The following is a 26,073-nucleotide window of genomic DNA, read 5'->3' on the forward strand; positions in this document are numbered from 1 at the left end:
ACACGAAGTGTGCTTCGGATGAAGCACGTGAAGATTATAATATGAAAAAAGAAGTTATCTAAAAGCAGATAAGCTACTCAAAAATACCACTGTGTTTAAGCAGGAACAGGAAGTGATACTCTACCGCGGAGAGAGCGAACACCAAGTGACAGCACCACCAAGAGTCAGTTTAGCAGGATTCTCTTATTTATCCGGGACACCTTAAAGGACACCTTAAAATACTGTCTGACATCAAACCGGTCCATGGCACAAAAAGGGTTGGGGGACCCTGGGTTAAATTATCCAGAGAGCAAATAGCCTAATGTACCTCTGAGGGTCCTGACTCTATTGCACAGCAAGTTCATGTTGGTAGCATCCCTTGTCTGTTTCCCTCTGAATGATTGATCAGAAAAATCTGCCCTACTTCTTTCCTGTCTACGCCTCAAGGCAGATCCCATTGGAGTACAGATGGAGCTGTGTAAAATGTAAAATGACCTTCATGATCATTAGGTTTTTGTTTATACAGCACCAGTTCACAACAACAGCCATCTTAAGGCACTTAAAGCTGAAGGATGTTAAAAATAAATAAATAGCAAAGCAGGTTGAAAGAAGCCATCAAACATACTGATCATTTGCGTTTAAACTTCACCTGCTGTCATACAGAGGTAAAGGAGCATGAAGTCATGAATCTATAAGAATTCTTTAAAAAGTGGAAATCAATGATTTTAGAGTAGAACTCATTCTTGAATCAAATCAGAAGTTAACTCTTTAGTTCACCGTGTTTCAACTCTTCAGCAGTAAAAGTTAGGGTGTGAGTAGGTTTGGTCAGGATTAGGTTAGTCTGCAAAGCAAAACAGATCTGACTTCATCATCCTGTCACTGATCGTTTCTGGCATCTCGCTCCCATGACCCATGTTTCTGTTGTCACAATGTTTCATCTTCTCACAGAGTATCAAACATTGAGCCTTAGGAATTCTGTTCATCTGTCACATATTTTTAGCTTGTTACATTTTTACTCTCACAGTCAAACTAGGAAGAGAGTTGTTACTGAGCAGATAAATTAGAGTTCAAGGGTCAAAGGAGAGCCACTTGGCTTGTTTGACTGTTTTCCTTGCAGTTCTTCAATGAGTTCACCTGTTGGAGAAAGTCTGTGCTGCCCAGTTCAGATCCAGGTATCCTGTATGAGCAATAAGTTTTATTTGTTTTGTTTGTCAGGGAAACGAGGAACGGGTGGAGGAAAGCTTTCCTATCAAGGAGCATTACTGCTGAGGACAAAGAAACCAGAAGACAGACAGGTGAGGATCCATTTAAATCAAAATAAAACTCAGATAATTCTAGCAAAATTACAACCTTTCTTTCTGTAAAGACTCAAAGCTGTTTAACACAAAATCACCTAAAATGGGTTTCTTTCCATTATCTGGGTTCAACATCAATCAGGATACTGAGTCACACAAAGTTGGCCACAGTCACACAAACCTGAAACCCAGTAGGCGACCCCCTGGCAACTGTAGGTCTCAAAGGAAATATGTATATTCCTAGACTGGTTGGTGAGTGGTTTTTGGAAGTTGTTAGGTTAAATGGGTCTTAAAGAGAAAGCTCCACCAAAAACCTCCTTAAAATCGCTTTGATCATTACTGGATTTTACTTTAGCCCATAGCTTGTCTAGAAGAGACACACTTGTCTGCAAACATTCACCATTTACTTTAGGAGGAGCTCTAATGAAGCATGAGATAGGGCGATGCAAAGTGGGAAAGAGAGAACCTTCTCTATTTTCAGTTTGTGTTACACTTTCTGCAGTGTCATTACCACTTAGGGAATAGTTTCAGTGTTCACAGATAAAACAGCATCCTACAAACTACTAACAACCACATCAACATGCTAGCAACCAAAGCAACTGCAAGGAGTTTTTTTGTGCAGCACCATATATCTCTTTGAGGTCAATTTCATTCTAGCATCTGCCAGTAACTTTACTCAATCACTCTGGAACTGGTCACAGGAGGGACATCAAATGAAATGACTAATGTTCATTTGATGAGGGTTATAGATGTTTTTCTTTTTTCTTTTTTTTCTTTTTTTTGCAGTCTGAAACAGTCTGAAAGTAACTGTCTTGATGCATGCTCAATCATCCAGGTAAGGAAATCCCAAAAGTTGATTCTGTTCATCTGGACGTGGCATTTTCAGTGGGAGAAACGTTTCGTCACTCATCCACGTGACTCCTTCCTACCTTATAAACAGTACCTTAAGTGTTTGTTGGTTTTGTTGTTGTTGATGATGATCAATGGTCATGGCAATTTGCGTGTTAAGTATCAAGGAACTGACCTTCCAGCCCATTGTTCACCAGTGGGACAGTTTCAGTCATTGTGCAAATGTCCTGTTTATAAGGTTGGAAACTTGCAGTCAGCCGAGAGTGGATGAGTGATGAAACATTTCTCCCACTGAAAACGTCCAGATGAACAGAATCAAACTTTTGGGAGTCTGAAAGTAAAGAATATGAAAACAGAATTCAAATATAGCCTTAGATTACTGTGTAAAGCCAAAAACTACAAACAAAAGCCCCATTTTTTTATCTATATATTGATGCTTGTAGAGCAATAACATTGTTGTGTGTGTGTGTCTGCTGCAGTGTGTCAGTGTGTCTGTACACAAAGAAGAGGATGATGATGAAGAGGAGGAGGACATAAGAGAAGGAAGAAGGAAAGACAAGCGCCCTGTCGCCTCAACTCCTGTGCCTGGGTCCCCATGGTAACCATTGTTCTGTAACATTGTTGTTGTTATTGATGATTATTGATTTTTCAGACATGTTTTAGCCTAAATTCATTAAAAATTCATCAGTGGCTGATCTGGACGTTTCCGCTGTTTGTACTGTGACTCCTCTCTGGTGTTACCACGGCAACCATGAACCGATGCAGTCGTCTGGTTGTTTTGTGTTTTAAAGGTAAGACTGCAAACAAAAAAAACAACGGCGCTGAGGATGCTGATTGTACAGACTGTCATCTGTGGGTCTGAGAAAAATCATGCCCCTCAGTCTGTAGCAACTATAACTTCACTTTTCTGTTTTTCAGGTCATGTTTGTGTTACTGTATGAATACAAAAGTTGAATCATTTAATCACAGAATATTTGTCTTGTTTTATTAGAGAATGACAGAGCAGTCATCCATCTTTACCATTATCTTCCGCAGCCACTTAGCTCCTGGATTTAGTCGAACCATTTAAGCTCCTGGAGTCATGAACCTGAACTTACTGGACACTGTCATATGCCTCTCCCCTGTCCTGATTTATGTCCCTGTCCTGTCCATTTTGTTGTATTTATCCGCGACACCTTAAAGGCCGGTCCGTGAAAATATTGTCGGGCATAAACCGGTCCATGGCGCAAAACAGGTTGGGGACCGCTGTGCTATATAAATAAAGTTGTATTGTATTGTATTGTCCTTTTGTGGTAGTGAGTTGAGGGCTCTGACTGCTTGGGGAAAGAAGCTTTTGCAGTGTCTGGTCGTTACGGTTGTAATGCTGCGAAACCGTCTACCAGATGGAAGGAGGGAGAACAGTGCATGTGAGGGGTGGAAAGTGGCCTTCACTGCTGTTAACACATCGGATGATGTGCCTGTTGTAGAGTTGGGAGATGGATGTGAGAGGGCCTCCAATGATCCTCTCTGCTGTCCTCACTATCTGCTGCAGAGACTTCTTTTCAGCGAGGGTGCAATTCCTGTATCAGATAGTGATGTCGCAGCATAGGACGCTCTCAGTGGTTAACTGGTAAAATGATGGGAGGAGGGAGACTGGCCTTCTTCAGTTTCTTAAGAAAGTGAAGACGTTGTTGGGCTTTCTTTATGATGGTGGTGGTGTTCAGGTTCCAGGAGAGGTCAGCTGATATGTGCACACCCAGGAACTTCTCACTGTTGACCATCTCAACAGCAGACCCGTTGATGTGTAGTGGGGTGTGGGTCGTTGAGCTCTTCCTGAAGTTACCAACCATCTCTTTAGTCTTCTGAACATTTAGAGACAGGTTGTTGTACTGACACCAGTCCACCAGGTGTTGTACTTCCTCTCTGTATTCAGACTCATCGTTGATGGTGATGAGACCCACCACTGCTGTGTCATCTGCAAACTTGATGATGTGATTTGAGCTGTACTGTGCAGTACAGTCATGTGTTAGCAGGTTGAACAGGAGTGGACTAACCACACAGCCCTGCAGCGATCCTGTACGCAGTCTGAGGACTTCGGAGGTTTCATTTCCTATGGAGACAGACTGGGGCCTTTCAGTTAGGAAGTCCAAGATCCAATTGCAGAGGGAAGTGTTTAATCATAGTAAGTCCAACTTCTTTACCAGCTCCTGGGGAATGACTGTTTTGAATGCTGAGCTGAAGTCAATAAACAGCATTCTGACATAAGTGTCCTTTTTGTCGAGATGGGAGAGAGAAAGGTGAAGAGCAGATGAGATGGCATCATCTGTGGAGCAGTTTTGGCGATAAGCAAACTGTAGCGGGTCCAGATTCAGTGGAAGCTTTCATGTGCCTCAATAACAGCCTCTCAAAACACTTAGTGATGATGGGCGTAAGTGCCACCGGCCGGTAGTCATTGAGGCAGGACACAGTGGACTTCTTTGGCACTGGGATGGTTTTTGTGGTTTTGAGGCATGCAGGTACCACAGCTGAGCTCAGTGATGTGTTTAGGATGTTCGTGAGGATGCCTGCGAGCTGGTCAACACACTCCCAAAGCACCCAGCCAGGTATGTTGTCAGGTCCTGCAGCCTTTCGCGGGTTTACTCTGCGAAGTGTTATCCTGACATCTGCTGTGGACAGACAGAGTACTTGGTCATTGGGGGAGGGGGGCATCTTCCTTGCTGGCTCTTTGTTCTCTGCCTCAAAACGTGCAAAGAAGTCATTTAGGCTACATCCACACTAGCCCGGATAGATTTGAAAACGGCGTTTTCATCTGAAAACACTCCGCGTCCACACTAGCGTTTTCAGTCATTTTCACAGAGTCGTGCGTCGACACTGAAACGGATAAAAACACTTACGTTCCAGTCCTGCGCATACGCAAAAGCGAGTGAGAAATAAAGAATTTGAAGAAAAGCTATCTGGAGCATGTACAAACTAATATTCATCTTTTTTAGGGCAGTCAAAATTGAGAGCAATCAAAATCGTGGCGATCGTGGCTCAAGAGTTGGGAGTTTCACCTTGTAATCGGAAAGTTGCCGGTTCGAGTCTCGGCTCCGACAGTCTCGGTCGTTGTGTCCTTGGGCAAGACACTTCACCCGTTACCTACTGGTGGTGGTCAGAGGGCCCGGTGGCGCCAGTGTCCGGCAGCCTCGCCTCTGTCAGTGCGCCCCAGGGTGGCTGTGGCTACAGTGTAGCTGCCATCATCATCATCCTTAGGGACTAGAAAAGCGCTATACAAATACAGACCATTTTTACCATTTACAACTGCTGTATAATGCACTCCTCTAACTTTGTTTATTTGGTCACATGACTGCATCACACTGACTAAAAAAGTCATCGTTTTAGAAAGTCTGCGTTTTTGTGTGTCCACACTGTGATGGGGCAGCTGCGTTTTGAAATGTATGGGTTGTCGAGAGCGTTTTCAAAACCCTGCGTTTTTCCTTGAGGAAAACGCTATCTCAGTGTGGTCGGGAGGCCAAAACGGAGAGAAAACGATGCGTTTTCAAACAAAAACGCATTAGTGTGGACGTAGCCTTAGTTGGTCTGGCAGGGGGGGGATCACTGCTGCATGCTGGAGGTGTTGGCTTGTAGCCCATGATTGTTTGGATGCCCTGCCACATGCGCCGACTGTCCTTTGTACTTGTGAAATGTGTGTTTTGACTTATCTGCATACTGCCGCTTTGCCTCTTTGATGGCTGGTGATAGGTCTGCTCTGGCTGTAGTGTAAGCTTCTCTATTTTTGGACTTAAAGGCAGAGTCTCGGATTTTCATCAGGTTGTGTAGCTTTGCAGAGAACCAGGGTTTATGGTTTGCATAGGTGATGACGGTCTTGGAGACAGTGACATCCTCAATTTATTTGCTGATGTAGCTGGTTACACACTGAGTTGTGAACTCCTCCAGGTCCACGGTGTCTGAGTATGTAGCAGCTTCTCTAAACATATCCCAGTCTGTGCATTCAAAGCAGTCTTGGAGAACAGGTATGGCCCCCTCTGGCCATGTTCTCAGCTCTCTCAGGACCTTCTTGCTGTGAGGCAACAGTGCTAACCACCGTGCTGCATATATATGCTGCCCAGTTTGGTACTTGATCTACTTATTATATATAAGCAGCTCAAATTTCATGCTTGAAAAGGAGGAAGAAGTGTAAATTAATCCCATCCTCTTTATTCAGTAACTCCTATATTCATCGTCCTTTAAGTTAGCTTTCCCATGTCTCATGTACACTTGGTGTAGGAGCCATTTTCCTTATGTGTGCCGCTAGGGGTCACCTTTTGGTTTTACCATATGGTGTGTCTATGTGAACGTATTTAAGGTAGCGCACGTAATTAGCAGCAGGTGTGTTGTTGTTGGGAAGGAGCAAACAGTTTGTGACCACTGTGCTGTTCTCATGAATGGTGTTGGATGAAGAGAACTGTTAACAACAAATGCAACTGATGGAAGTGGAATAAAGATGTTAAATGGAGAAGTACGGCTGGAGTTGTTGGACTGTAACAGGTTTCATTCATAACAGTGGCATCGCGTCACCCCCACCAACGAACACCTCAGAGACTTCAAGCGTAGGCTTAGCCTCTACACATACATTTACATTCATATACATGTACACAGAGTACTTCCATACAGTGCATACCCCATAATCGTTATACCATATTTAATAAGCAAACCTATTCATACTATAGTAAGTATATGTGTGTATCTACCCATCTATCAGTGTTGTGGTTACTTTCATATATATCGATGTGCATGTACATGCCGATGTCACGGTTCTGGGTCAGTTTGACCCAGTATTTTGAGTTGTTATGTTTTGGTGTGTTTTTGCATTTTGGATTCTTTTCTTATTATGATGCTGATGATTATGACTCTGTTTCAGTTATTCTTGTTTAGGGATTAGTTCGTAGGTTTTGTATTCTCGTGTTTATTGCAGGTTTAGTTCAGTATCTAGTCTGTCTGTGTGTCGTGTCTGCGTTTTTGTTTAGTGGTGTCTTGTTTCCTGTTTTACTCTGAAGGTTCATGTCCCTGTCTTATGTCAGTGTTTCTAGCTTTGTTCCCCCTGTCTCATTAGGTCTTATTCCTCCCAGCTGTGTTCCCTTCTGTCTCTAATTCCTTGATGACTTCCTCTGTGTATTTAAGCCCAGTGTGTCTTCGTGTCAGTGTCGCGTCGTCTGTTCATGCACCCTATTATTTCTAGCTGCACGTCAAGATTCAGTATTGGACATGTTCATAGTCACTTTCTCCACTCATGTTTCCCTGCACCTTCATGTGCCAGTACCGAGATCTCGTTCACAGTTTTTCATGGCTTGTGCATAGTCTGTCCACAGTACTTCGTCATAGTTCAGTCCTGGTCTTCGTTCATGGTCTTCGTTCATAGCCTTAGTTACTCCCAGTTTAGGTTTTTAGTTTTGTCATTCCCATAGTTTATGGTTTGTTATTTTGCCTTCTGTGTCAGCCCTGATTAAAGGCTCGCTTTGAGCTTAGCACAAGTTTTTGCCTCCAGCGTCTGTGTCCGCACCGGGGTCCACCAAACACACTCTCCACACGGTCTGCCCTCGCCGAGTGACAGCCGAGGCATTATTGTAAATGTTTGAAAGGAGCTGTTAAGTGCACAAAATATGTGTTATACAGACATTCTTTTATTTTTTCGATCTTTTGTTTGTATTCTTCTCTGCGTGACTGAAGCCGCACATAATTAGCTTGTCAGTAAGGATCAATAATCAGAGATGTGTAGGCCCTGTTTGACCTCCACCCTATCAAAAGTCTTCATGGGAGGAGACTCAAGATGGTGCTCAGGGTAGATGATTCACTTCTGAAGATTGGCCCTTATCTAGAGGGCAGTGAGGCTCATAGTATGACCCTCGTTTCGTGAATCACCCATGTGTGCATGTGTGTCTTCAGGTGTGTGGTCTGGACTGGAGATGATAGAGTGTTCTTCTTCAATCCCACAATCCATCTCTCTGTGTGGGAGAGACCAGGAGAGCTGATTGATCGAGACATCAGCCGCATCATCGAGGACCCGCCCCACAAGAGAAAGAAGACCTCACCTTCAGGTCTGACCCTCACCTCTCTATCCTTCACCTGTGTCTCAACTGTCTCACTTCACTCTTTAACTATGGATTTTACATCTTCCTGACAGAAATCAGCTCTAGCTGTCAATCAACTGGTCTCCATAGGAATGATGAAGATGAAGATAATGACCTTAAACACAGCACCAAGAGGAACAGGTGAGTCTAAAAGATGCAGGAGGTGAAAGTGTTTTCGTTTACTTTGTTAGTAAAAGTAAAGATGTTGCTTTGCTCATGTCATCACCAACCTGTGGCTCAAGAGATGGACGTTTGTCTTGTAATCGGAAGGTTGCCGGTTCGAGCCCTGGGTCGGACAATCTTGGCCGTTGTGTCCTTGGGCAAGACACTTCACCCGCTGCCTACTGGTGGTGGTCAGAGGGCCCGGTGGCGCCAGTGTCCGGCAGCCTCGCCTCTGTTAGTGCGCCCCAGGGTGGCTGTAGCTGCCATCACCAGTGTGTGAATGTGTGTGTGAATGGGTGGATGACTGAATGTAGTGTAAAGCGCTTTGGGGTCCTTAGGGACTAGTAAAGCGCTATACAAATACAGGCCATTTACCATTTTTACCATCATTGGTTCTTTATTTTTAGAACAGAGGAGTCGATGTCTCTCGTTCCCCATCCAGGAAGGGTTCAGCTCCTCCCACTGGAACTCCGGATCGCTCACTTCAAGGAAATGATGCTGGAGAGAGGGGTAACATTAAACTCAACACACATGCTGTACACAAGCACTCACTGAAGTACAATTACACCTGAAGTACAAATGTTTCACTGGAAATACTGTGAAAACTCTCAGGATACAGCAACATTTTACAGGTAAAAGAAGTGTATCTACGTGCATGAAAGCTGGTGCATCAACGGGACAATTATAAACAGTCACTGCTCCCCGAACCTCTACAGAGAGAGCTAACAGTAGTGATCATCACGTCTGTGTACGTTCCACCTGATACCAATGTAAACACGGCGCTCTCTATCAGCGGGCCCACCCGGACGGTGTTCACATGATTGCAGGTGACTTTAATGAGGCTAACATAAAGACTGTGCTCCCAAAGTTCTATCAGCATGTCAAATTTCCCACCAGGGGAGAGAAAACTCCAGACCATGTTTACTCCAACATCAAGCGTTAATATGGAGCCATACCCCTCCCCCACCTTGGCCAGCCGACCACCTCTCCCTCCTGCTCTCCCCCAGCCTACACTCCCCTCAGACGCAGTGCCAGGCCCACCACAAAGACTGCTTCACACCATCTTTGAACAGAGGCGGTGGTTTACGACACCAACTGTCTGCCATCTATAATCCAGTTTTGAGTTCCCTTCCCAGACGCCTTAACGCCCACTCACATCCTGGGCCATCTGACCTCAGGAAATCACATGATAAGGTGGGGCCAGGTTTCACAATGAGCTCACCCGAAACTCTGGCTGATTGGGACCCACACCCAGTTTCACACCTTGGCTCAGGCGATTAGAGGATCATCAGGGGCTCCTTTTGTCCCTCTGTGGGGGGAAACTCCCACTAGGTTTAAATCTGGGACTCCCCACCATTTGACCTTAGAACTGAAGAAGCTTCTCGGATGAGAGGTGAAACATCTTCAAGCAACTTAAAGAAGTCCAGACGCTTTTCTTTGCAAGCTCCTTTGACTACGATGACCTGGATGACTGAGAACCTTCACAGACATACTTCCGGTTCCTTGGTGTCCTCATCTCTGCTGACATCTCCTGGACAGACAACATCTCAGCGGTCATCAAGAAGGCCCAACAGCAGCTGCACTAAGGCAGACAGTGAGACTTCAGAGTGTAGTCAAGGCAGGACAGAAGATCATCAGCTGGCCTCTAATTCAATTCAATTTTATTTATATAGCGCCAAATCACAACAACAGTCGCTGCAAGGCACTTTATATTGTAAGGTAGACCCTACAATAATACTTACAGAGAATGTATTATTGTATTGTATCTCCCTTCCCTGATGGACATTCATTCCTCCCACTGCCTCAACAGAACAACAAACACCATCAAGGACAGTCCCACCCTGGCTTTGACCTGTTCAGCCTGCTTCTCTCAGGGAAGAGCTACAGGTGCATCAGCACAAAGACCCACAGACTGACGAACAGTTTCTTCCCAAAGGCCATAACCATCAGTCCCACCCTCTGATTTTTCCCATGTCCATCTGTAAACCACCACTGTGCAATACTAAATTCTATGTGCAATGACCCAAACTGTATTTATTTACATATGTACCTTTTTCTTTTTTACACCCAATTGTATATTTGTAGATTTTATACTTTTTTGTTCCTGTTGATACTGTTCATATGTATATAGTGTTTTTCTTTCATTTTCCTTTACAATACCCCTGTTTATATTTTGTTCTAATGCCACTGTTGGCATGCTAGTCTGCTACGTACACATATATGTATATACTGTTTTACTTTATATAAGCACACATTCTTTCATTATTATTGCCTCCCCTACAGTTTGATTCCTGCCATGTACAAATGGAGGACAACAATACCTCAGCCTGCCTTTTTTGTGCTTTTCTTCTGTCTGTTTTTGTATAGTAAGATACAAAAGTAGTACAAAAGTATAGTAAGATACATCCTAGTTCCTCAATTTTTTCTAGCAGAATATTGAAAATATAGTGAGGCGGCAAGGTCTCACTATATTTTCATAGTGAGACCTTGCCGACATATATGTCGAGCACAATCAATGGTCTTAGAATTGTCTCCTGGAATGTGAGAGGTGTGGGGAATGCAACCAAAATTAACAAAGTTCTGGCACATTTACAGCAGCTTAAAGGAGATGTGTTTTTTCTTCAAGAGACGCATCTCTGCAACAAAGAAGTGAGGCAACTCAAGAGAAACTGGATCGGCAATATATATCATTCCAAATTTAACGCCAAGGCTAGAGGGACAGCCATTCTTATTCGTAATAATATTCTGTTTGAGCAACATAAAGTTATTGTTGATCCAGATGGCCGTTTCACATTTGTGTCAGGAAACTTGCAGGGCTCACTTGTGATACTGGCTAGCGTGTACGGGCCGAACTGGGACGACGACTCTTTTATAGCTAAACTTTTCTCTTCACTTCCAAATTTGGAAAACTATCATCTTATTATTGGAGGTGAGTTTAACTTGGTTCAGGACACTCTGCTGGATAGATCGTCAACTAAGGCCTGTTCCCTGAATAAATTTGCTAAAACCCCAGAATTTTTCAAAACTCAGCTGCGGATTGTGGATCCATGGCGACATGTGAATCCTACTACTAAGGCATTTTCCTTTTTCTCTCATCCCCACCATACATATACACGTATAGAGTTTTTTCTTGTCGATATTAGGTTTCTCTGTAAAATTAGCCATTGTCAGTATCATGCTATCGCCACCAGTTTCTTTTGATGTGGTATTAGCGACCCCGTCTCGACCCATTAAACATTGGAGATTTAACTCTAGCCTGTTGATAAGGGATGACTACACAAATTTTTTGAGGTCACAGTTCTCACTTTTCCTTGAGTTGAATGACTCTACTGAAGTGTCAAGAGGTGTATTATGGGAAACGCCGAAAGTCTTTGTGTCAAATTTAAAGAAGAAAGAGTTATCTTACACGTCCAGTTTATTGAATAAGATCAAAGATCTAGATGGCAGATATGCATCGAACCCAGATCCTAACCTCTATACAGAACGTGTGAAAGTTCAAGCCAGTCTCAATTTAACCACCACCGCAACAGCTATGGTTCAATTAATTAAGATTAAGCAACGCTTTTTTGAATCCGGCGACAAGGCAGGAAACTTCTGGCCTATCAAGCCCGTGCCGAAGCAACCTCCAAGCTTATCCCAAAGGTCAAGTCTGCTGCTGGTGACATAATAACGGACCCAGAGGGAATTAATGAAATATTTGTTAGTTTCTATTCCAATCTGTACACTTCAAGCTCTCCCCCTCTATCAGAAGAAACTCTCCAAAATATACATTTTACAAGAATAGATAGAGATCTGATGAAGGGATTAGGGGGACCTATTACTGTAGTAGAGGTACAAGAAGCCATTAAATCCTTAAACACAGGTAAATTGCCGGGCCCTGACGGTTACTCTGCAGAATACTATAAAGCTAATTCTGATCTTATGGCACCATTGTTGAAAGATATGTATAATGAAGCCTTTTCAAAATGTCAATTACTCAAGACTTTGTCCGAAGCTACTATTTGTTTAATCTTGAAAAAGGACAAGGATCCTCTGTTGTGCAGCAGTTACAGACCAATTTCTCTTTTAAATATTGATTTTAAAATACTATCTAAAATCCTCGCACTTAGGCTACAACGTGTTCTGCCACAAATTATCGCCTGTGATCAGACGGGATTTATGGCCGGCAGGCACTCATATGACAATTCAAGACGCCTCTTGAATATTATCCACACATCGTGCAACTCAATTCCAGAGGTTGTGGTATTTCTTGACGCGGAGAAAGCTTTCGACCGCGTCGAGTGGAGCTTCCTCTATGAGGTGATGGATAGGTTTGACTTAGGGGCTGACTTTATTCTCTAGGTTAAGCTACTATGTTCCTCGCCATCCACCTGTATTTCTACTAACAACAACTTGTCTTTGCCTTTTCCACTTGAGAGGGGCACTAGGCAAGGGTGCCCTCTCTCACCCCTCCTATTCGCCATTGCTATCGAGCCTCTTGCAATATGGCTGTGTTCAGAGGATAGATTTAAAGGCATTACAAGGTCCGGTGTTACCCACAAACTCTCCCTTTATGCAGACGACTTGCTCCTGTACATTTCTGACCCTCTAAACTCATTCCCGGTGCTTTTTGACATACTGGACCAATATGGTACACTGTCAGGATATAAGCTCAATTATCAAAAAAGCGAGTTGCAACCCCTCAATTCCCTGGCCAGAGCTCTTCCCCACTCAATAGTGCCTTTTAAGTGGACAGAAACCGGATTTAGATATTTGGGGGTTTTTTATTTCCTCTTCTATACCTAAAATGATGAGGGAGAATTTTCTGTCCCTACTAGAAAATGTTGGGAAAGATTGTGACCGTTGGACTTCTCTACCATTGTCAGTGGCAGGGAGAGTTAACCTGATAAAGATGAGTGTCCTCCCAAAATTCTTGTATCTTTTTCAACATGTCCCAATTCTTCTTACCAAGGCATTTTTTGACAAGTTAGAAAATATTCTGTCACATTTCATATGGGGAGGGAAACAAGCTAGAATTCGCAAGTCTATTCTTCGGTCCTCTAAAGCTGACGGTGGTCTTGGTCTGCCCAATTTTAGACACTACTATTGGGCAGCTAACATACAAAAACCTTTACATTGGGTTCATAACGACCCCCATGTACCAGCCTGGGTACAAATGGAAACTGCATCTAGCTGTTATTCATTATCATCAATACTCAGCTCACCACTCCCTTTCTCTCCAACCCTTGTTGGGGATAATCCAATAGCTAAGGAAACGGTAACTATTTGGCGACAGTTCAGAAAATACTTCGGGTTACTTGGACCATCTTTGCTAATGTAACCAATACGTCTACTCACCAAAGAATGAGTGAAGCAATATGGATAACAGCAGAGGACAATTTATTTAGGGTCTGATGGCAATTTACCATCGGTGTCCAGCACTTTAAAGGATTGATGGACTGGAGCACATCTGTCCTTAACATACCCTCTTAAACATCAGCTTGACACTGATACATCAAAGGAAACTTAATCGACTCTAAGTGCAAATGTTTCAACCTGAACAACTTCAAACTTCTCTGGGATACAATGTAAACAAAGACAAGAAGAAGAAGAAAAGAAAAAAATATATTTCCATCAATAGCCACTTCTCCTAACCAGGAGACAAGTGAATATATTGTGTAAAGAGTCTTTTTTCTCAGTCCTGGGGTTGTAACACCACAACCTCCTCAGTCCGTAATCAGAGAGTGTCTATTTGACAATAACCAAAATGTCTTTGGATAGTCTTTGTGAATGCGAAAAAAACAAAGCAAAAAAAACAATGATGTTAGCTGGCCAGCAAAATAAAGAGAGTGTATGGCACTGAGTGCGGGCGTGTGTGTGAGTACTTCGGTCCAAATAATCGAGGTCCGGATGGATGAATTGATGGCAGCTGCCGGTCCTTTAATGGCACCAGCGAGACAGCACAGCAGTAAGGCAGCACAGCAGCGAGGCGTCTGGCAGGAGAACGAACAATAGTCCTTTTTTAAGGCTACTGCAGAAGGAGATATTCCCCGCTAGCTCACCCAAGCTTGCTCTCTGGCTCAGCTACAAGCCATGTGAGCTCGTAGCCCCTCCCACTAGGATGTACTACCACAGTCGACTGTCGTAAAGCAGCCGCAAACCAATAGCAATAAAAAAACCTCAAAATCATTGAAGAACATTTTATAACTGAACACCCAATATAGATATATACATATATACTGAATATCACACAATATCAGATAACCAAATTAACACTGGGTTACACTAACGCCTTTATCAAAAAATTTTAATTTTGCACCTTCAAACACTGATGCGACCTTTAGCAGTTGGAAAGATAAAGGACTTAGAACTGTTAAGGACTTGTACAGTCAGGACACCTTTCTATCTTTTGCTGACCTATCGTCTAAATACGACCTGCCTAATTCCAACTTTTTTCGTTATCTTCAGGCTAGAGATTTTGTAAAAATGCAGTTCCCTCACTTTCCCAATCGGCCTCCAGAAACAAATCTGGATATCATCCTGCAGACGAACCCTCATCAAAACGGACTGATATCAGCCTTGTATAAAATACTAGATGCATTTCTCATATTAAGCTGAGATGGGAGGAAGAGCTACAGACAACCCTGCCAGAACAGCAGTGGGATTCTGCTTTGAAATTGATTCACTCGTCCTCAATTTGTGCTCGTCATGCTTTGATTCAGTGCAAGGTGGTCTATAAAGTACATTATACAAACGCAAAATTATCTAAAATCTATCCAACCATTAGTGATGCTTGTAGCAGATGCGGACTATCGCCTGCCAACCATGTCCACATGTTTTGGTCTTGTTCGAAACTAAGTACATTTTGGAGGAATACATTGGACACACTTAGCCAAGCATATGGCCAGACTGTCCCTCCTAACCCACTCTCCGCAATTTTTGGCATTCCTCCCGACTTGAACTCATCTGGCCCCGTCAAACAGGCCCTAGCCTTTACCACTTTACTAGCTCGGAGGCTTATTCTGTTGAAGTGGAAGCTTCCCCAACTCATGATCATTGGGTGAGAGATGTACTCTTTAACTTAAAGTTGGAAAAACTTATATTCTCTCTAAAAGGTTCTATTAGGGAATTTAACAAAACCTGGAAATCATTTCTCTTGGTGGTGGACACCATCACTTTACTTCCTGAGTCTGAAGTGAACTGAGCGAAGCTACATTATAAAGTTTTTTTTTATTTATTTATTTTTTTAAATCTTATTTATACCTTATCTACTTGTTTTTCCTTTTGTTTTGTTTGGTCCCTTCTCTGCTTTTGTTTTCTCTGTTTTTGTTTTGTTTGTTTGTTTTTTGCGGGAGGGTTGTTGTTTTTTGGGGGTTATGCTTGTTCTGTGTATGGGTCTTGAGATGTTTTTTGGTTTTTGGTTTTTTTGGGGGGGGAGGGGGTTTTGTGTGTGTGTGTGTGGGCAGAGACTGGTTCTCTGCGGCGTCTTGTCTAGTGTGGACCTGGTAGGGGGAGAATTCGGGTTAGGGGGGGTTGGAGGGTATAATGGACATACAACTGTTCTGAAATCAAGATTGACTTTGCTGTTGCTAACTTTGTATGTCATTGTTGAAATCAATAAAACAAATTTGGAAATAAAAAAAAAAAGAATAAGATTCCCACCATAAATACGTACCTCAGCGGCATCAATTTCTTTGCCAAACTGCTCACAGCTTCGCCATGCCCAACCATTATGTCGTCCCAGATATCATTACTCATCAAAGGTCTCCAGCGTCAGTCACCTGCCACGACCCTACACCGCTTACCCCTAACTTCAGATCTTCTACATCGCTGCACCCTCCGGCTGAAGTAGCAACTACTTCCTGGCACGCACACTCCTGCTCGCCTTCTTCGGCTTCTTACGCTGTTCCGAATTCACCTCCTCATCTTCGAAATCCCATTTGACTCTTCACCCGTGCTTGAGCGACATCCACCCAGTCTTCGAAGACTGCCTCATTTTCTCCCTCAAACGAAGCAAAACCAATCAATCCGGCAGCCCCACGCCTATATACTATTTCAAAATAAACTCACCTTTAAGTCCCTTCGAATCAGTAACCCATTACCTCCACCTCAGAAAATCTCAGCACGCCTTACCTTCAGATCCACTGTTCATCACCGAATCTGGCCACGCCCCGACCAGGTCATCGTTCCTCTCACACTTTCGCCAAGTGCTCTCGTCTTCTGGGATTCCTCCAAATCTCTTCTCTGGCCATTCCTTTCTCATCGGCGCCGCAATTTCTGCCTCCCGCAAAGGAATCTCTGACCACCTAATCAAGCTCCTGGGTCGATGGTCATCACAAGCCTACCAGTTATACATTCGCAACAATCTCCAAGACCTCCGTAATGCCCAGTCTTCACTCCTGTAGGGGATGATTTCTTGGGGGTTCTGCCCGGCCCGAGAGCCGTCGCCGCAGCACCAGTTTTCACTTCCTCATCCCTCATCCCTCATCGCCCATCGTTACCGAGGATGTGGTCCCAGCTAGTGAAATGGTTATTAAAAAAGGGTAAAAGGTAAATGGCTGCAAATAACTTTGTTGTTTGCAAAACTTTTGCATTTGATTTTAAAATCGACAATTTATATTTGCATTTCAAGTTATGAAATATGATCATTAAACATGTTTGTGGTTGTTACAGTAAAAAATATAACTTTTTCTACTCGGATTTTATGTTTTTTGTCTGATTTTAGATCAATTGTGTTAATACAGTATGTCAAAATGAAAACATGACTGTAAATTCAGACACGTGAGGTTGTGCTGAAAAGGATGATACCAAACAAGGCAAAGTAATAAAAGGTAATAAACCTTTGTTTTGAGTCTGCACTTTTGGATCCATCATTACTCCTATCCTGCTGGATTTGGTGGATCAGACCCCCACTATCTGAAGAACAATGATCGATCTTCATTCACTGAAAGACAGAATTGAGCTTCATCACAGCCACAATTCTCCGACTTAAAATTATGTTTTACGTGTATCTGTATGTGTGTCTTTTTTCTATTTGTGTTTAAAATTGTTTCTTTTTCACCTCATGTTGGTTTGAAGATTAAAAAAACTGTATAGATAGCATTATTGATCTTAGTCAATATGTGTTATGCACCTCCATATAAATTTGATTTATTAAGAGTCACCCTGCCAGGATAAATACAGATTGAACCATTAAATTTAAATATTGACCTGTGGCTCTCCTCAGGTGTCTGCATTCTCCACCTGGGAGAAGGAGCTTCATAAGATGGTATTTGACCCTCGATACCTGCTGCTGACTTCAGATCAGAGGAAACAGGTTTGGCAAATTAAAGATTGCATGAAAATGTTAGAAATGAAAGTAATGTCATGATGTCAGGATGACATCAGTGTTACCTGTATGCGTCCAGGTGTTTGATCAGTTTGTGAAGAGCAGGATGAAGGATGAGTACAAAGAGAAGAAGAGTAAATTGCAGAAAGCCAGAGAAGAGTTCAAACAGCTGCTGGAGGAAGCAAAGATCACCAGCAGGTATTCCTCATTCATTATTCAGAGAAGCACTCTTAATTATTCAGCTATGTTCCTGTAAAATATGACCTCACCTCGACTGGCAGCTGTTTATCGACCAGTCGCTGGGACAAACTGGAGATGCAGATGAGGTATTTCTACCAGAATAAAATTCATCGGAGAATGATTCATTAGCACCAAGAGTTAGAGAACTAGGCTAATTCACATTTGCCAAATTTTTCCGTAAACAGAAAGCTCCACTCCGCCCTATCAAAAGCCTTCTGTGCATCTAAAGATATAGCCAATACAGGATTTGTTATTTCTATTCAACCACAGCAGGTGTAGTAATATCATATTATCAGAAGCAGATCTATTCTTGATAAACCCTACTTGATCTTTATGGATAATTTGTGGTAGTACAAGCCTTGTTACTAAATCCTTGTCGCCTTTGGGGATTAGTGATATCACTGCCTGATTAAAACTTGCAGGGAGCCGTCCATATTCAAAGGCTTCATGTAATACTTCAGTTAAAAGTGGACATAGCAAGTCTATAAATCTGTGATAAAACTGGGAGCTGGGAAGCCATCTATTCCCGGTGACTTTCCAGCTTTCATTGCATGGATACCTTCCTTACATCTACCTCAGTTAGGAGTTTCCAATTTGTCCCTACCCTCTTGTGAAATTTTTATTTATTTTCCTTTTATCAAAGAATGCATTTAGCCGATCCGTACTTGATCAAATATTTTAAAAATCATGTTGATCTCTGAAGAGGATGTAACTAATTTAGCATCGTTTTCATTGCTGTAATAACATTCTGATTGTTCATTTGCTTAAGTTGTCTTGCTAATAGCCTGCCTGTCTTCTCACCATTCTCATAAAGATTAGTTTTAAGATGAAAGTGGGCATATTCTCCTTTTTTGTTATAAATTTCATGAAGGATATACTTAAACTGACAAATCTCGGAGATCCAGTTCCGGGTCGCTGCTCTTTTTGTTGTTGTATTTCGCCGTCTACTCGGTATATTTGTATTCTTTTCCTTTTCCTCATTTTTGTGATTTTTTCGGACTTGTTTCCAACACTTCAACATGACCCCAAGGCTCACCTACACCAGGGACTCCCTCATCCAGCTGCGGATGCAGCTGCAGCCCAGCCTCCGACTTTTCCGCTCGGCGGAGAAGATCATAAAACAGCACATGGTAAGAGCAACTGACCCCCTGATGGACTCACTCCAGTTTGCTTACCGTCCATGCAGAGGTGTAGATGACGCAAAACTCTTCATCTTGGACTCCATCCACAAACATCTGGAGCTCCTGACTCCTCCCCCAGACTTCTGTTTGCTGGTTTCTCATCAGCGTTCAACACTCTGCAGCCTCATATCCTGCCCACTAAACTTTCCACCTGATTCCACCTGGATGAGCAGCTGATCCTGTGGATATTGGACTTTTTGACCAACAGGACTCAGAAAGTTCGGGTCAACAACTCTCTCTCCGGTCTCTGTTCCACCTCCACTGGCTCCCCCCAGGGCTGTGTGCTCTCCCCCCTGCTCTTCATCCTCTACACCGATGACTGCAGATCCACACAGCCCGACTGTCACCTGGTTAAATATGCTGACGACAGTTCTCCTGTCACTGCTGTCAGGCCCTCACAACACCACGGGCCCACTCTGCAGGAGTTTGTAGAGTGGTGTGACAGCTCCAACTTGAACTGAACGTGAGCAAAACCAAAGAGATGGTGGTGACCTTCTCCAGTAGGCAGAGGGATCTGGCTGCTTCAGTCACCACCATCATCCACGGGAAGCCAGTGGAGGTAGCTGAGGAGTACAAATACCTGGGAACCATCTTTGACAACCTCCTGAAATTCTCTGCCAACACAGAGAGATTCTCAGGAGGTGCCACCAACAGCTATACCTCCTTAGGAAACTCAACTCCTTTGGAGTCAGCACACTCATCATGATGACTTTTTACTACGCCTTCCTGGAAAGCATCATGACCTTCTCCATCAGCTGCTGGTTCCACTCCCTCAGCCTTCATACAGGGACAGACTGCAGCACACGGCATCAGTGTGCTCTAAAATCATTGGCCTACCTGTCAGAACTCTGGCAGGTTTTCAGCCAACAGGCCCTCAGACAGGCAGCCAAAATCATCAACGACCCCTCTCACATTCTTCACCCCGCATTTCAATGGCTCCCCTCTGGGCGACGCCTCCGCTGTATTTCCTGCAGGACTGAGAGGAGGAGAGCCACCTCTGTCCCCTCAGCCACTCTGCTTTTTAACTCCAGTCGATAAGAACATTTCCCACACCAGAAACAGAAACTACACTCTTCTTATACTACCGACACTTTACTCACTTTTAGTCACTTACAGTTATTTATTCACCTTTCAGTCACTTTAATTTTAAAACTGTATTAACTGTATATTCTGTGTATTTAATATCTCACTCTTATTGCCTGTTCTTATTGTCCTTATCTTCAATGTTATGCTGCTCTGTTGTTGGTTAATTGGGGATAAATAAAGTTTTTCTGATTCTGATTCCGATCGCTTTCAATTTATTATCATCAAATTTTTCTGCTACTTTTTTTCCCCATCTTACCTGTATTTTCCTCCAAAATTTGTATCTTTTCCTTATTTTCTTTGTTTTTCTTAGAACACTAACCTATACACTTTCAGAAATGCCTGCCGTACCTATACAAAATATCCCACACATTGACTGACCTGCAAATATAAAAGACGCACATTCACAGCTTCCTTGACTCTCAGCACAGATCTTCCATTGTTCCATTGTCACTCTGTATGTGAGGAAGTGGCATTGCTTGACTACAGCACAGTGCTGTGCATAAAAGCAGACCGACCCAGGCGGGAGAATCATTTCTTGTTCGCATTTCTGAGAACGCACATCAGGATGGCCTCCGTATCACTGCCACGCAGGAAGAACCTCTCCGCGCAACAGGCTTTGGCCTTGCTTCGGGAAATGGACGAAGCAGATTCTGATGAAGGAGAGGTTTCATTTGTCCCGCAGGCCACTGATACCTCCACAGAAGAATCTGAAAAGGAGACGGAACAAGAACCCAACATGCCTCCACGGAAGAGGCCCCGTGATTCTGGGAAGCCCAGCCAGAGCCACACGGCAAAGGACGGCACTGTGTGGGTTGAGGAGGCCATTGGAATGCCCAGTGCAGTAGCAAATCGTTCGTGCTTCACTGTCCATTCACACAGTATATCGCAACCAAGCCAGACAAATTTGGGATCAAGTTCTGGATGGCCACGGACTTGGACACCAAATATGTCTGCAGTGCATCTCCTTACTTGGGAAAGGACCCCAGTCGTCAGAAGGGAGGGAGGCTGGCAGAGAACGTGGTCGTGAAACTGATGGAGTCGTTTTTGGATGATGGGAGAAACGTCACAACGGACAATTTCTTTACTTCACTGTTACTGTCGCACAGACTGCTGCAGCGCAAAACAACGTTACTGGGCACGGTGAATAAAGTCCGGCGTGAACTTCCTCAACTTGCAAAAGATACTGCAAAGCGAGAGGTATTCTCCACTTCAGTGCTTGGAAGTGGCGGTGTCTCCTTGACAATTTATGCACCTAAAAAAACCAAGACTGTGTGTGTTCTAAGTTCCATGCACCAAGACGTGACGATCGGTGACGGCAGAAAGAGGAAACCCAACACGATAACAGACTATAACCACATGAAGGTACGTGAATCTGTGTACAATTTTACACCAGCGCTACAATGTTTTCTGATGTGTGTTATACAGGCCTATAGAAAAAAACATATAGTCATGACTCTCTCTCTCTGCTTTTACAGTGTGGTGTAGACGTGTTGGACCAAATGGCACGGATGAGCAGCAACACACAGGTGGCCAGTAGTGGTTTTCTACAATATGCTGGACCTGGCGGCGGTGAATGCCTACATTTTGTACAAGGCATGTACAGGGTGGACAGGCAAAAGAAGATTGTTTCTGAGTCTTCTAGCTCAGCAACTTCGTTGCCGATTCATGCAGCACAAGGAAATATTAGCACAGAGGCAGGCTGCTGAAGCTGCTGCAGCTGCTGTGCCAGGGACTGTAAAGACAACGCAGTGCCAGGTGCAAGACAGCTGCAACAGGAATCGCAGCAGGTTTACCTGTGCAACATGTCAGAAATTCACCTGTGCTAAATGCAGGGATGATGGACACTGGGTCTGCAAACGCTGTAAAGTTTGAAACACTTTGAAATAAAACAGACGTGTGTACCCATATATTGTGAATGTGTGTCCTTTGTATGTAGGTTGTAACACAGACGTTTGGCCTGCCTTGGATCTGAGTAAACAAATGTCAATGTTGCACAAACACACACACACACACACACACACACACACACACACACACACACACACACACACACACACACACACCTATCTATCTATCTATCTATCTGTCTGTCTGTCTGTCTGTCTGTCTGTGCGTGCGTGCGTGTGTATATATATATATATATATATATATATATACACACGCACATATACACCATTATATTTGTGCCACAAAATCAGCCAATCACAGACTTGGATGCAAAAAATCTGATTGGCTGTTCTGGTCTCCAATCAGCTTGAAATGACGAAATGCAATATCCCAGAATCCATTTCGTCCAAAACTCAAACGAGGCAGTGGCGGAGGAACGCAGAGGGGCGGGGTTTGAAATATTACTCTGTCTGGGTCACAAAATAAACTTTTAAGATATTGTCATGTGAGAATGGTGCTGTGTAAACTTCTAAGATCTGCTCGATTTATCAAGACATCGCATATTTGCATAAGTGCTCTGACGTTTTTAGAGATGCCATTGCGAGCAAACGCAGATGCAAACACTGAGTTAGAGGGGCTGCTATTGTGTGTGTGGATAATAGCAAACACTGAAATACAGTTTTTGCACACAGGAATGAATTTTGTTCACTCAAATTTAGCTTTTCTTCGCTCAAAATAAATTTCTACTCAAAATACAACACTTGCACCTGCAAAAATGTTTTACGAGCGCTCAGAATAGTGGCACAAAAATAACGCCATAAACACACAGTATATATACACGGAAGGAGACGAGGAATGGCAAAACAGGAGGAGCAGCTGATGCTATTTAATATGACGAGACAAGAGACACAGGGCTTCAATGTAAGACAGGAAATATACACTGACAAAACTCAGAGACACGATACTGACCGAGAACGGAAACTAAAACCAAAGAACTAGAACGTCTTAACCTGAATGCGTAACCAGAATAAACTAGAACATAAGATCATAATAAAATGCTGGGTCAAATGACCCAGGACCATAACAGTTTCTGGGTGTGAGCTACTTCTTCTTTCGGGCGGTGGTACAGTGGGGCAAAAAAGTATTTAGTCAGCCACCGATTGTGCAAGTTCCCCCACTTAAAATGATGACAGAGGTCAGTAATTTGCACCAGAGGTACACTTCAACTGTGAGAGACAGAATGTGAAAAAAAAATCCATGAATCCACATGGTAGGATTTGTAAAGAATTTATTCATAAATCAGGGTGGAAAATAAGTATTTGGTCACCTCAAACAAGGAAAATCTCTGGCTCTCACAGACCTGTAACGTCTTCTGTAAGAAGCTTTTCTGTCCCCCACTCGTTACCTGTATGAATGGCACCTGTTTGAACTCATCATCTGTATAAAAGACACCTGTCCACAGCCTCAAACAGTCAGACTCCAAACTCCGCCATGGCCAAGACCAAAGAGCTTTCGAAGGACAGCAGGAAAAGTATTGTAGACCTGCACCAGACTGGGAAGAGTGAATCTACAATAGGCAAGCAGCTCGGTGTGAAAAAATCAACTGTGGGAGCAATCATCAGAAAATGGAAGACATACAAGACCACTGATAATCTCCCTCGATCTGGGGCTCCACGCAAGATCTCATCCCGTGGGGTCAAAATGATCATGAGAACGGTGAGCAAAGATCCCAGAACCACACGGGGGGACCTGGTGAATGACCTGCAGAGAGCTGGGACCAAAGTAACAAAGGTCACCATCAGTAACACACTACAACGGCAGGGAATCAAATCCCGCAGTGCCAGACGTGTTCCGCTGCTGAAGCCAGTGCATGTCCAGGCCCGTCTGAAGTTTGCCAGAGAGCACATGGATGATACAGCAGAGGATTGGGAGAATGTCATGTGGTCAGATGAAACCAAAGTAGAACTTTTTGGTATAAACTCAACTCGTCGTGTTTGGAGGAAGAAGAATACTGAGTTGCATCCCAAGAACACCATACCTACTGTGAAGCATGGGGGTGGAAACATCATGCTATGGGGCTGTTTTTCTGCCAAGGGGACAGGACGACTGATCCGTGTTAAGGACAGAATGAATGGGGCCATGTATCGTGAGATTTTGAGCCAAAACCTCCTTCCATCAGTGAGAACTTTGAAGATGAAACGAGGCTGGGTCTTCCAACATGACAATGATCCAAAACACACCGCCCGGGCAACAAAGGAGTGGCTCCGTAAGAAGCATTTGAAAGTCCTGGAGTGGCCTAGCCAGTCTCCAGACCTCAACCCCATAGAAAATCTGTGGCGGGAGTTGAAAGTCCGTGTTGCTCGGCGACAGCCCCAAAACATCACTGCTCTCGAGAAGATCTGCATGGAGGAATGGGCCAAAATACCAGCTACTGTGTGTGCAAACCTGGTAAAGACCTATAGTAAACGTTTGACCTCTGTTATTGCCAACAAAGGTTATGTTACAAAGTATTGAGTTGTATTTTTGTTATTGACCAAATACTTATTTTCCACCCTAATTTACGAATAAATTCTTTACAAATCCTACCATGTGGATTCATGGATTTTTTTTTCACATTCTGTCTCTCACAGTTGAAGTGTACCTCTGGTGCAAATTACTGACCTCTGTCATCATTTTAGGTGGGGGAACTTGCACAATCGGTGGCTGACTAAATACTTTTTTGCCCCACTGTACATGTCATGCAGGGGCCTGAACTTTCGTGATGCTCTTGTTCTTGCTCCTCTTCTTTCTCAGGTTTCTGCTGCCTGAGGTAATCACTGAGCACACTGTGGTTCTGACACAACTATCTACAAGCCACACACGTCACATCAGTTGAATGTCTTAACACAGCTATACTGAAATGTATAAATAATCTCTGGGCACATGAAGGACATAACGACCATAAACCCTGTGAGACGTATTCACCATAGAGCGGGCGGGATACAGCACTAAGAGTCACTTTCCCCCAGAATCCTTCAAGTTTCATGTTTTAAAGTTTTACTCTCGCCATAACGTAAAGCATCTAAAATTTATTAAGCAATTTATTCAGCTCAGTTTAATGCTTTGGGTTCCTCGTTCCTTATTGAGGTTCTCTTATTTTCAGTTAAAATAAAATAATTTTTCATGTAGTTTAATGAGCCAAAAAAAGGGCTGCCATCAGAATTACTGTTTCCACCTCTCATATCAAAATATGAATATTCCTGCTTTGTTTTTCTTCTCCAGAACAACTTTTAAGGAGTTTTGTGTTCGTTATCGGGATGACCAGCGATTCAGCACTCTCACCAGGAAGAAGGAACAGGAAGTACTCTTTAGCCATTACATCACAGCCTTAAAGAAACGAGAGAAAGAGAACAGAACCAGACTGAGGAAGATGAGATGAGAACATGTCTGAGAAAGAACCTTACAGAACCATCTACAACATTTATAGAACCCTTTTAGGTCCTTCCAACTCTTCAGAAAACCTCCCGGGAACTCCTGTCTCACTGCACTCATGCCTCCTGATTCCTGGATTTAGACTCATGTTTTGTTTAACAAACTGAACCGGGACTATCAAACTGTCTGTGGTTTTGTTGGACAAACCTGAATGGGACCAGAACCATCATTCTCAGTAGATTCTCATGGTTCTAGACTTTGTAAATTGTCAGGTGAGTATGAACCTGAACCAACATTCGACCATTTTCTAGGGTGAACTGCACTTCGTCATCTGGATCTGCTGGACTGGATCTAATTCATAGTCTCATTCATAACTGACAGAAACGAAAACCAGAGCACAAAAACAAATGTTCATGTGTCTGACTGTTTCTGTCCTGTAAAGACTATTCATTCAAACTTTAAAAACACTGCAGCTTCCTAGACTTAAAAATGGACCATAATATCAGATTAACAACAATAACAAGTAGATAAAAGACCATAAACAAAGAGATTAGTGAGTAAACACATTTTAAACCAGAAGGGCACTCTGA

At 43.2% G+C, this 26,073-nt stretch overlaps 1 protein-coding gene across 3 annotated transcripts in view; it reads left to right on the forward strand.

Annotated features, from left to right (window-relative positions):
* LOC120722896 overlaps positions 1-25,635 on the forward strand; it is an 87,615-nt gene extending 61,980 nt beyond the window's left edge. For all 3 annotated transcript variants that reach the window (XM_040014075.1, XM_040014077.1, XM_040014076.1), the window contains exons 9-16: positions 1,195-1,274; positions 2,603-2,721; positions 8,025-8,176; positions 8,263-8,350; positions 8,779-8,881; positions 17,577-17,666; positions 17,758-17,876; positions 25,334-25,635. In XM_040014075.1, the coding sequence (XP_039870009.1) occupies positions 1,195-1,274; positions 2,603-2,721; positions 8,025-8,176; positions 8,263-8,350; positions 8,779-8,881; positions 17,577-17,666; positions 17,758-17,876; positions 25,334-25,490 (908 nt within the window). In that variant the 3' untranslated portion in view covers positions 25,491-25,635. The remainder of the gene's footprint in view (positions 1-1,194; positions 1,275-2,602; positions 2,722-8,024; positions 8,177-8,262; positions 8,351-8,778; positions 8,882-17,576; positions 17,667-17,757; positions 17,877-25,333) is intronic.
* Positions 25,636-26,073: the final 438 nt, after the last annotated feature.

This window comes from Simochromis diagramma, unplaced genomic scaffold (genome assembly GCF_900408965.1).
Source record: "Simochromis diagramma unplaced genomic scaffold, fSimDia1.1 OVJJ01000669.1, whole genome shotgun sequence".
NCBI lineage: Eukaryota > Metazoa > Chordata > Actinopteri > Cichliformes > Cichlidae > Simochromis > Simochromis diagramma.